The 12,215-nt window shown below is 52.8% G+C and overlaps 1 protein-coding gene across 1 annotated transcript in view; it reads left to right on the top strand.

Annotated features, from left to right (window-relative positions):
• FCHSD1 (FCH and double SH3 domains 1) overlaps positions 1-11,233 on the top strand; it is a 42,550-nt gene extending 31,317 nt beyond the window's left edge. Inside the window, exons 13-20 of the mRNA XM_056862300.1 lie at positions 1,273-1,434; positions 3,197-3,325; positions 4,294-4,377; positions 4,740-4,896; positions 5,105-5,310; positions 7,576-7,660; positions 7,969-8,036; positions 11,159-11,233. Coding sequence (XP_056718278.1) covers positions 1,273-1,434; positions 3,197-3,325; positions 4,294-4,377; positions 4,740-4,896; positions 5,105-5,310; positions 7,576-7,660; positions 7,969-8,036; positions 11,159-11,233 — 966 coding nt within the window. The remainder of the gene's footprint in view (positions 1-1,272; positions 1,435-3,196; positions 3,326-4,293; positions 4,378-4,739; positions 4,897-5,104; positions 5,311-7,575; positions 7,661-7,968; positions 8,037-11,158) is intronic.
• The last annotated feature ends 982 nt before the right edge of the window (positions 11,234-12,215 follow it).

The raw sequence follows: 12,215 nt of genomic DNA, 5'->3' as shown, positions 1-12,215 counted from the left end.
ATAATGCCTTGGAGTCCACCCTCCAAAGCAGCCATTTTCTCCAGGTGAACTGATCTCTGTCATCTGGAGATCAGCTGTAATCTCAAGAGAGCTCCTACCACCTGGAGGTTGGCAACCCTAGGTTCCGCTGATCCTTGTTGACCCAGTTAAGGCCCTGGGGGCTATACTGGACCCAGGTTTACTAGTAGAGAAGCAAGTTAATGCTCTCTTCCATCTTCATTTAGCCATGAAGATGGCCCCCTACCGTGACCTGGCTGATCTGGCACGCAGATCTATGCCATGGCAACCTTGAGGCTAGACTGTTGTAATGCAGTCTACATGGGTCTGCCCTTAAAGTCAGTTCGGGAACTCCAGTTGGAACAGACCGCCACAGCCCAGTTACTGTCCAGCACTGGGTGGAGCATGCATGTCCCACCCATTACGCAGTCACTCCATTGGTTAACCATCATTTACTGGGTTCAATTCAAGGTAGCGGTTATCATGTACAATTAATGACCTTAGACCTCCCTGCTCCCATGGCACAGGATTCATAGAATCATAGAGTTGGAAGGGACCACCAGGGTCATCCAGTCCAACCCCCTGCACAATGCAGGAAATTCACAACTACTTCCCCCACACACACACCCAGTGACCCCTACCCCATGCCTGGAAGATGGCCAAGATGCCCTCCCTCTCATGAACTGCCTAAGGTCATAGAATCAGCATTGCTGACAGATGGCCATCTAGCCTCTTCTTAAAAACCTCCAGGGAAGGAGAGCTCACCACCTCCCAAGGAAGCCTGTTCCACTGAGGAACGGCTCTAACTGTTAGAAAATTCTTCCTAATGTCTAGATGGAAACTCTTTTGATTTAATTTCAACCCGTTGGTTCTGGTCCAACCTTCTTGGGCAACAGAAAACAACTCGGCACCATCCTCTATATAACAGCCCCTCAAGTACTTGAAAATGGCTATCATATCCCCTCTCAGTCGTCTCCTCTTCAGGCTAAACATACCAAGCATTTTCAGCCTTTCCTCATAGGACTTGGTCTCCAGACCCCTCACCATCTTTCTTTCCTTTCTCTGGACACGTTCCAGCTTGTGGGTGTCGTGAACATGACGATGCTCTCCTGCCTAATGGCGAGTCCACTAAGGGGCCTTTCCTTGGCGGCGGCTGGTTTTCTCCATAAAGGCCGAGCATGCTGTCCGAGTGGCCCTCGGCTCTCCTTAGGGTGCCAGTTGTACGAGGAAAGGATTGCCCTGGGTGGCCCCCCGAGCTCTTCTTCTCTGTTTCAGATCAGCAAGGTGAAGGCGGAGGCTCGGCTGGTGCTGCTGCGGCAGGCCGGCTTGGACGTAGACACCTGGCTGGCCAGTGCCATGGGGCAGGTTCTGGATGAAATGGAGCAAGAGCGGCGGCTCAGCGAAGCCCGCCGGTCCGAGAGGGGCTCCACTCCAACGGTAAGAGGTGCCTCGCCCCCTCGGCTTCTGAGAGACAGCTGCCCACCAATAGGTCACGCTCCAAACTGCCAAGTTCTGCGCCGTTGCTATTAAAATGCACAGAACTTTGTTAGAGAATTATCGTTAAAATATTTTACTATTTTTAAATTTTAAGGTGATAATGTTAACCGGGTTGATTTTATTGATCTTACACCTTTATTTGTACGGGCAGTCTGTGATTCTGCAGCACAAAACTATTGAGTCTGGACATTGTTATGGGTTGGCATGGGATTGGTCAGTTGACCATATTAATAAATTTGATTTGATTTGATGCCCACCAATGGGAATGTCTGTGTTCTGATCAAGTGGAAGGAGAGGGATTCAGACAGCTTTAGTCTCTCCTCAGTTCTCCCATCTTTGTTTTTCTCTGGGTGTACACAGATCAGAGGAAGATCTCAGAGGAACTCTTTGTTAGTTGAGGCACTGAATGTTGGGTCATGTTTTACTTTGTACAATAAGAGAGTCCCCCCCCCCCCGAGTGTTTATTAAGCACAGGACACAGGATATAGATGGTTGAAACAAACAAATTGGTCCCGTGTAGCTGAAGGTTTGTCCGAATGATACAAATCTCAGAACCATACCGAGTCCTTTCTCACGTGTGGTGGTCATTTGGACACAGCCGTGTGAGATCAGCTCACAGAAGAGCAGCTCCCACATGGGTGGAGGTCTGTCTGAAAGGCGTCTTTCTGGGCAGGGGCTTTCAAGGGTCTGTGCCTTGTTAGGAAGTCTTGGTGTTTATTTGCTAAATTTTTCACCCACCCTTTCCCAACCAAGGTTAGGCTCAGGGCGGCTTACATCCAAGTAGAGGTTATCATAATATTCCAATTAAAGTTCAAACGCCATAACAATAAATAAATTATCATTAAAAACCTGTAGTGTGTCCCAACAGTTTAACTGATTAAAGCCAAGAGGTTCGATGACGCCTTTAATACTAGTGCTGGTAACGTTGCAGTCAGGTGAAAAGGCGGAGTTGGGAGATGTAAGGATGGAGCAGGGAGGCCAGCCATGATGGAACCGTCGCTGATCTCAATCATGGGCCTGGTGGAACATCTCTGTCTTGCAGGCCCTGCGGAATTGAGCTACGTCCCGCAGGGACCAGGTCTCATTTGACAGAGAGGTCCACCAGACCAGAGCTAGAGCCGAGAAAGCTCTAGCCCTTATGGAGAACCGATGGATACTTCTCAAGCTGGGGACCACTAATAGGTTGTTACTAGATGAGTATAATGCTCTTTGAGGGGTGTATCAGGAGAGGTGGTCACACCTGAAGTTCACGTTATTGCTCAAGGGAAGTGCTGAGACTGTCGCCAGGGTGCAGGCGGTCTCCTGAACATGTGTTGCCAGGAATGCTAGAACCTGCCCTCTTTCTCTTAGCCCGAGCACGGAGCATCTGCATGGAAGACATAAGTCCCTCTTCAGTGATACGAGACTCAATGGGGGGCAATCTTTGTCTGGGGTCTCCTGTTTCCCCTCTCTCACATGAACAGATGAAGCTGCCTTCTACTGAATCAGACCCTTGGCCTATCAAAGTCAGTGTTGTCTATTCAGACCGGCAGCAGCTCTCCAGGGTCTCAGGCAAGGGTCTTTCACATCACCTCCTTGCCTAGTTTCTTTAACTGGAGATGCCGGGGATTGAACCTGGGACCTTTTGCATGCCAAGCAGAGGCTCTTCCACTGAGCCACATCCCCTCTCGTGCCCCAGGAATGACTTAGGACTTCTCTCCAGGCAGAGGAATTTGACCCGGCTGAGTTTGAAGATTACGATGACAGCACAGAACTGTTTGAGGACACCAGGCCGAGCCCGGGTGTGACTCGCGCCTACCCTTCATCCTGCAGAGTGTTCTTCCCATACCAGGTAACAGCTCCCCTCTTCTCCTGGGCCTGAACTGCTTCTGGCAGTCTGCCCTTTGAACAGCAGCTGATGGTTCTGAAGGCTGGACACAGTCTCTGGATGGTTTTCAGAGGCCGAAGCAGGCTTCAGGATTTGGGGGTGTGGCCCCCTCGGGCACTGTCAGCAAGCATCCTAATTTTGGGAGATGCAGGAATTGGAGTAAACAGACAGAGGGAGTGTTTTTCTCACCCTTCCAAGGGTCATCTGCTGCCTCCTGCCTCAGCCTTCCCCCCAGCATTTGCATGCACCCCTGACACCCCTGAGGAGACCCCCCTCCTGTCATAGAATCATAGAGTTGGAAGGGACCACCAGGGTCATCTAATCCAACCCTCTGCACAATGCAGGAAATTCACAACTACCTCCCCCCCACACCTCCAGGGACCCCTACTCCACACCCAGAAGATGGTCAAAAAAACCCCTCTAGGATCCCTAGCCAGTCTGGCCTGGAGGAAAATTGCTTCCTGACTCCAAAGTGGCAATCATCACTACCCTGGGCATACAGGAAAGGGCCACGAGAGCCAAACACTGATGCAAACCTTCCTGTCCTCCCTCTCATGATCTGCCTACGGTCACAGAATCAGCATTGCTGACAGATGGCCATCTAGACTCAGCTTAAAAACCTCCAGGGAAGGAGAACCCACCACCTCCCGAGGAAGCCTGTTCCACTGAGGAACCGCTCTAACTGTTAGAAAGTTCTTCCTAATGTTTAGCCGAAAACTCTCTTGATTTAATTTAATGTCACGTCCTACTTTGGGGTTGGGAAGATCAGAACCCCAGAGCCTCCCAGTGGGCCACTGGGCCCCGGGTGTCTTCCCAGTCCAGCTGACCTCTAGCCCTGGCCATCAGCAAGGGCAGTTCTTTGAAGCCTGGGGGCAGGGCTTTGCTGACTTGGTGTTGTGGCTGACTCCATTTTGTTCCTTCTTGCACGACAGGCCTGCCAATCTGATGAGCTGACCATTGTGCAGGGGGAGGAGCTGGAGGTCCTAGAAGACGGTGACGTGGAGGAATGGGTCAAGGTAAGTGCCGGGAAGCCAAGCCAGCTTTCTCTCTGTGGTGGGACTTCAGAAGCCGTGCCAGAAAGCCCGGTTCTGTGCTGACGCAAGTGTACTGAAGGCTAGATGACTCTGTGAGCCACCTTGGGGGGATTACGAGACCCACAGCAGACGTTAAGTCCAATCATTGGCAGTTGTGCTTGTGGTAAGGTGCAAAATGGAACACCCTCTTCTAGCATGGGCCTGAGACAACACATAGGATAGGAACCTTGGATGCCAGTTGGCTCCTTGCAGACGGACCGGGTGGGCTGCTGTCCTTTGCCAAGGTGACCGTGCCAGCTTCTTTCAAAGCCTTCCTTGATATTGCTTCTCCCACCTGCTTTCAGGCACGCAACCAGACTGGCCAGGTGGGCTACGTCCCTGAGAAATACCTCCTCTTTCTGGATTCCGTGAGCAGGACTTGTGTAGACCCAAATGGGGACAACCAAGAGGGCTCTTCGGAGAGGGAGAAGGAGCTGACAGACCTCATGCTGGAGCCCGGAGGTGCGTCTTGGGGACAGAGGAGAAGTGGTCTATGTGTTTGGAGGCTGGAAAAATGAACCGTGCCATAGATTTCCTCTTCTGCCCATGCCTCTGCCTTGTGGTCAGAATCTGCCACTAGAAGGGGCTATCCCTGCCTGAGCCTGAAGGGTACAGGGTGGTACCCAGCACCCCTGCACCTTAACACCCGCTTTGCCCCCTTCGTTTGCAGCCTGGCTGGTCCGGGCCCTCTATGACTACGAGGGGCAGAGCCCGGAGGAGCTCAGCTTCCCCGAGGGAGCCATCATCCGAGTGCTGCCCCGGGAAGAGGGAACCATCGACGACGGCTTCTGGAGAGGGGACTTCAACGGAAGAGTTGGCGTCTTCCCGTCCTTGGTGGTCCACGAAATCATGGGCGCTCCTGGTGGAGCTGAGCAGGTGAGTGCCAGCTGCAGCCCGTTTCTTTGTTCTCTAGAGAATAGGGGCTGGTCTGGGATGCTGGGAGTGCCAGGTGGTAGGTGCCCGGCATCCTGTTAACCTCAGGGGTCAGTGTCGTGTAGTGGTTAAGAATGGCGGACTCTAATCTGGAGAACCGGGTTTGATTCCCCACTCCTCCACATGAAGCCTGCTGGGTGACCTTGGGCCAGTCACAGTTCTCTCTGAACTCTCTCAGCCCCACCTACCTCTCAAGGTGCTTGTTTTGGGGAGAGGAAGGGATTGTGATTGTAAACTGCTTTGAGACTCCTTAAAGATAGAGAAAAGCGAGGTATAAAAAACAGCTCTTCTTCATTAATGCCTTTGAGTGTCCCTCCTGCCCCTGCAGTGGGTAACAAGCCTCGTCCCTCCTTCCAAACATGGGTATGGGTGCATGGAATTGTGCCCATGGGCATGCTATGCTCCCAGCATGCTCAGAGTGCTTCTAAAGTGGAGCGCAGCTCCGGTATCTCTTCCCTGCCATCCAGCCCAGCCCCATTCCACACTGAAGAGGAAACCTGGTCTTAGTTCATGGATTATGTTGAGACTAAATTTTCCATTAACAGAAGGGGGGCAATTTCCACCAATGTCCCTCCTCTGATTACAGACTCCTGATAGGCCCCCCATGCCATTCCGGAAGACCCCCGTCCCCGGAATACCATTTTGGGAAGCTCGGGACTGCCATGGGCCGGCCGTTCTGCTGAGGAAAACGGAGTCTGGATCCCACCCCCAAGCTTTGGGGTTTGTCCGTGAGACACTGGAAGTCCAGTGTGAGACAGACAATTGTCAGCCCTGAATTTTGAGCTGATGGAGGGAGGGGGAAGGGTTAATGTTGTCTCTGCCCCATGCTGTGCAGTGGAGCTCCTCAGAGCTCCTCTGGGATGTCTTAGGCAAGTGTTTTTGGGGCAGGGTCCTGACAACTCCAAATATTGAACAGGCCTTGATCAGCAGCCCAGCTCCAGATTGACTCTCGTAAGCAGCCATCTCACATTCGATCCATCTCACATTTGTTGCACAAGAATTGTCTACTGTCTCCCTCCTGCCTTGCAGGAGGAGCATCACACAAACACATGAAGCTGCCTTCTACTGAATCAGACCCTTGGTCCATCAAAGTCAGAATTGTCTACTCAGACCGGCAGCGGCTCTCCAGGGTCTCAGGCAGGGGTCTTTCATATCCCCTACTTGCCTAGTCCCTTTAACTGGAGATGCTAAGGATTGAACCTGGGACCTTCTGCGTGCCAAGCAGATGCTCTGCCATTGAGCCATGGCCCCTCCCCAGAGAGCTACATCTTCATGCTCAACGGCCTTCGCTGTCTCTCTTTTGTAAAACCAGATGAGGATTCTCAACTGGCCCCTGGTAGTGGTGGTGGTGGTAGGAAAAGGACAAGGAAGAGTTGGTTTTTATATGCCAACTTTCTCTACCACTTAAGGAAGAATCAAACCGGCTGAGAGAGCTCTGAGGGAACTGTGACTAGCCCAAGGTCACCCAGCTGGCTTCATGTGGAGGAGTGGGGAAAACCAACCTGGTTCACCAGAGTAGCGTCCGCAGCTCATGTGGAGGAGTGGGGAATCAAACCCATTTCTCCAGATTAAAGTCCACTGCTCCAAACCACCGCTCTTAACCACTACACCATGCTGGTTTTCCTAAACTGAGAGGTGCCCCAAGTGCCTAGAAGTTGCACTGTCTGACCTGGACGCCCTTCTCCCTAGCCCCAAATGTTGGGGTTGGGGTGGTTATGCTCACTCAGCGAGATAGGCAGTCTGCACGTGCTCTGTGAAAGTAGCCATTCTTGACCAGACTGATGGCCTGCCTACTCTAGCATCTTGTTTCCCACGGTGGCCAGTCAGATGCCACGAGGAGGGCAAGAGCCCTCTGCCGCAAGATGCCCCATCCTCTGACAATCATTCTGCCTTTGACTGCAGAGATCCTAGTCAGCTGTCACAACTATTAGACCTCTGCTCCATACATTTCCCCAAGCCCCTTTTAAGTTCACCTAAGGCCAGTGCCGCATCTTGTGGCAAAGAGTTCCACAGGTCAGCTTCCCATCATTGGCACTTCCTTGCTATTTGTCACGCTGGAGGGGTGAATCAGGGTTCACAGCCTGCTGAACCTGGTTCAGAGCCCCAGTGAACTTTGAAAGGAGAACAGTCATCTGGATTCCTCCTTCCGCCAGGTGTCCCAGAAGTTCCTTTCATCGGCTCTGAGTGCAGCCTGTGTTTCTATTCCAGGATTTGCCTTCCCCCGCACCCCCAGCCAGCTCCCCTCCAGTCCTTGACCCATTGATCGCATCTCCCACAGAAGCGCTGTTGAGTGGTGAGTTCCTGGAAAAGCCAACCCTGTTAATTCCGCAAAAGATGGTCTCTAGGGCAGGCAGGCTGTGCTCAAGGGGAGGGGAGGCTGGGCTGCAGATCCCCCGCATGGCTCAGAGGATGGTGTACAGTGAGATTGAAATCAGAGGCCCTGAACATGTGTTTTCACATATTCTTAAGGGAAGGGCAAAGCAGAGCTGCTGGAGGAGAGTCTAATACCTACCTGCTGGATCAAGAGGTGGCGGGGGGGGGCTTTGGGGGCATCAGGAGGAGGGCTCAGGCCCTATTGTTCGGTGTTTTTTTGTATTTTAGGTGGCTGGCAAGCAAGCACGGCTAGTGGGCACAGTTCCCCTGACCCGAACGCACCTCGTATTCGCCCGGTAAATTCTTCCCCCATAAAGTTTGGATAGCATGCCTCCTAGACCTAGATTCCCACTTCCCTTCAACCATAGCCTAAACATTTTCTTACCGCCATAGCTCGTTTCTGTTGCGGTACTCAGGAAAGTGTGTGTGTGTTTGTGCATGCACGAGAGAAAGTTTGTGTTCACGTCTCAGAATTCGTTAGGTGGTGATCCCCACTTTGATGAGATGAAAATGGGACGGACATAAACTGTGGCATCCCCCTCCCCCCAAACCCGAAATAATTACTACGAATTTAAACCAGCAGCTACAGAAGAAAATGTGCCTGTTGGCATTTTGGCAAAAAAAGGAAAATGAACAACTGCTAGATTTTATGTGCAGGTTAGTCTTGCCTGGTCTTGTTTTGCACAAGACACTGAAATAGAGACGATGGTGGAGAAAGTGCGAATTTTGCCGCAGCCCAGAATGCATAGGGCCCTTATCACTGTGGCTCACCACCCTTTGTCTGTCTCCAATCCCACATTGGAGAAAGAAGGTAATACCAGAGCAGTTCTATGCGAGCCAAAATAACAGATGCAAACGGAAGAGACATGATGTTGCAGGGAACTCCAGGGGGAGCGCAATCTGTATGGAGACAAAACGTACATGTGTTTCCTTTCATTCTCTTTACTGTCATTAGAATTCACATTCAGACAGAGATGTCTTTGCAAGTAAGTGGTAATGTGCCCAGACATTGATCAGGGATTAACCTTTACCTCCCCGCAGAAAATGTGAGTTTGGCTTAACACAGACATTGAGTGCAATTAATCCTCCATTCTGCTTATCTGTCCGTCCCCAGACAGATCGCTCTTCCAGAGGAAGAAACCTCCAGTTTTGAAACCGCACGGTTGCACAACCATCGCATAGGAAGAGTTGCCCTGCCGTGGGAATGCACGACACGCTTCCATTTGCCCAGCCGTGGCTTGTAGGGGGAAGGGGGTGGCACCCAGACCAAAATCTGCTCAATCTCCCATTTTGCGCTGAACACAGAAGCTGCCCCTATGCTGTGAACCCTCATTGTGGAGGGAAAGCATCCTTCAGCTAGATACTCGGCACTGTCCCCCAAAACCACGCCTCTTGTTTTGGGACGAAGGTTTGCAGAGTGGCCTGGATCTTTGTGTGGTGGCCTGTCTGCATTCTGTTTTTTTTTTTAATCACTGGCTTTTGTGCACGTGAAGGAAAAGGGGAAAGGACAAACCCACGGGGAGGCTGGCGGAGAAGTGCCCCTACCCCTGTTCATCTGCGTAAAATGTAACTTGCCCATCCATCACAGTGGCCCCGACTCCCAGGCTGTGCAGATTCTGTGTTAAGCCAGACTCTAAGTCTGAAAGCCAGGCGGTGTGGCTGATGACCCAGTCGTGGTGAAAGCTAGGGTGGGCCTGTTTGGTGGGCCCCCGGTGAGACTGAATGTGTTTCCTGTTGAGATGTGGTCTTGCAGAATAATGAGGAGTTAAAGCAGGAAGTGTTCTCAGGACTTTGCCAGTGTTTTAGGGTGGGCTTTATTCCCCACAGATGAAAAGGCTGAGGCTCCTGAGTGTTACAGATACTGTGGACCACAGTATCTAAAATAGCATATTTTTCGCTCCATAGGATGAACCTTTCCATAAGAAAAAATCTTGTTTTCCTCCTCTAAAAACTTGTCCTATGGAGTGAATGCCCTGGGAGGCGGGCAGGGCCGCACAGAGCGAGCCAGCGCACGCGCCCAGCCGGCTCTGTGCGCCGCCTTGCCAAGCCGGCTCTGTGCTCCCCCCCCCCGCTTCCCAGCTGGGAGGCAGGCGGGCACACAGAGCCGGCTCGCGTTGTTCCAGCGCGCCAAGCCGGCTCTGTGCTCTCCCCCCCCCGCTTCCCAGCTGGGAGGCGGGCGGGTGCACAGAGCGGGCTGGGAGGCGGGTGGGCGCACAGAGCCAGCTTGCGTCGTTCCAGCGCGCCAAGCCAGCTCTGTGCTCCCCCCCCTGCTTCCCAGCTGGGAGGTGGGCAGGCGCACAGAGCGGGCTGGGCGGGCACACAGAGCCGGCTGGGCGCGCTGGAACGGCGCGAGGCGGCTTTCCCCGGCTGCCTCCCAGTGCGCCCAGCTGGCTCTGTGCGCACATTCGCTCTATAAGACACACAGACATTTCCACTCACTTTTGAGGAGGAAAAAAGTGTGTCTTATGGAGCGAAAAATACGGTAAGTGGATTCTAGATCAAATCTGGCCTGAACTGCCCCTAGAAGCTAAAATGACTAAATTGAGGCTATCGTACTTTGGTCACATTATGAGTAGACAAGAGTAACTGGAAAAGACAGTAATGCTAGGAAAAGTCGAAGGCAGCGGGAAAAGAGGAAGACCCAACATGAGATGGATTGACTCTATTAAGGAAGCCACAGCCCTCAGCCTGCAAGACCTGAGCAAGGTTTGTTAAAGACAGGACGTTTTGGATGATATTGATTCATAGGGTCGCCATGAGTCGGAAGCGACTTGATAGCACTTAACACACACACATCTGAGCATCCCTTGTTTCTGGAGCTGTTGCTTTTCACCAGTGTTGGAGAAAATGCATTACTAATGACCAGGCGTTGCACACAGTTCTGTGATTCCTTCCTCTGCGATTTGTTTTTACCCAGAGCAACCCTGTGCAGACTACACATCTGAGGGCCAAACAAAAGATGGTGGTGTCGTCATGGCAGCCCGGGGCGCGGAGCTGCCCGCCCCGCCCCTTTTTAAGAGCCAAAGCAGCTGTTGGGGGAACTTCACCCAGCAGTCCCAATCAGGATTGGGCCTTCGTGACATTTTAAAATGGCGGCGTGTCCTCCTGGTGGTCACAACTCCGCCATCACATTTAGTTTGGCCTTGAGCAGAGCAAGGAGGGGCAGGGAGAGGCTGCTGAACCCTCTCCGTTCTGGGGAGCCTTTTCTCCCATGGGGTTGTGCCCCCACCGAAGAAAAAGGAGAGGAAAGAAACTCCCTGCAAAGGCTAATTTGGCCTCTCCTAGCAGAGGACAGGAGCACCTTCCTGTTCCATCTTTTCCAGTCCTATCCTGCTTGTCTTGTGCCCTGGAGAACAGCCAGGGCAGCTTCTCGAGTTCCCCTACATCACCAACTCTGCCTGTTTCTTCCTTCCTTCAGGTTCGGGCTCCCCCACCTCCCCCACTGAAGGCCCCAGAACCCGACTCGTCGCCTGGCCGCGATCGACTCTGCTAAGCTCCCAGAGGGGGCCAGTCCGCTTGGCACCACCGTGGGTCCTCGGGGGGCTGGTAGTCCCCCCATGTCCAGCTGTTTTTGCTTCCGAGACCTCTTGGATGCTCTGCTTTGTAGCTGCTGTGGAGCCTCATGCCAGACCCCCCCGCAAGTAGGCAGAATGATGGCGGGATGAGGGTGGCAAAGGGCACATTGCCGGTGGCACGCCAACCCTCTCCCCAGCAGCCCCAGGGGCCTCTTCTGCAAGACGTGAGGATGTGCCCAAAGAGTGGGCGTTCCAAAAGGGGGCGCTTGTCTCTGCCTGCAGTGTTCGTGGGTCCCGGGGTCCTGCCAGCCAACACCTGGAAACGGTGCCTCTGTCTGCCTTGACGGTCTCCCTGGACCACCAGCTGAGGCCGTGCGAGGATTTTCCCTCTCTGGGGCGGGAGCTGGTCTCTCCCTCGGCTTCCGATGCTGCTAGCTAACTTCACCCTCACCTGCCCTTGGCCTGTCGGGGTCGCTAGTGTGCCTTTTCCCATCAGAACGCAGGCGGAATACGAAGTGCTCTTTCTCTCGTTCAGCCATTAGTTCTTTGCGGTCCCCTGCAGAGCGAGCTGCCTCCCTTATTGCATTTGGGAGAAGTGGGGATTGCTATGTTGTTGTCCTCCGCCCAATAAAGAGACCTCACTCAGCACATGTCTTCAGCAGCTTTAATGGGTTTAGTTTTGGTTTGTTTACAAGGTGGTTGGAGATGGGAAAAGATGAGAGAGGAGGAGGAGGAGGCAACCCTGGACGGTGGCTTACCAGGGCCTTAATTGGAGCACGGAGTGGAACGGGACTGGAGGAGGGAGGCCTCTGGGCAACTTTTAATAGGCCACTCTCCCAAGCAGGAGAGATGCAGGTCTCCGTTCTTATGAATAAAAGCCCCTCCGCACAAGAAGAAGAAGAGTTGGTTTTTATATGCCGACTTTCTCTACCACTTAAAGCAGAATCAAACCAGCTTACA

This window comes from Euleptes europaea, chromosome 17 (assembly GCF_029931775.1).
Source record: "Euleptes europaea isolate rEulEur1 chromosome 17, rEulEur1.hap1, whole genome shotgun sequence".
In the NCBI taxonomy this organism is placed as follows: Eukaryota; Metazoa; Chordata; class Lepidosauria; order Squamata; family Sphaerodactylidae; genus Euleptes; species Euleptes europaea.
Note: the sequence above shows the minus strand (reverse complement) of the source record. Positions and strands in the feature narration are given on the sequence as shown.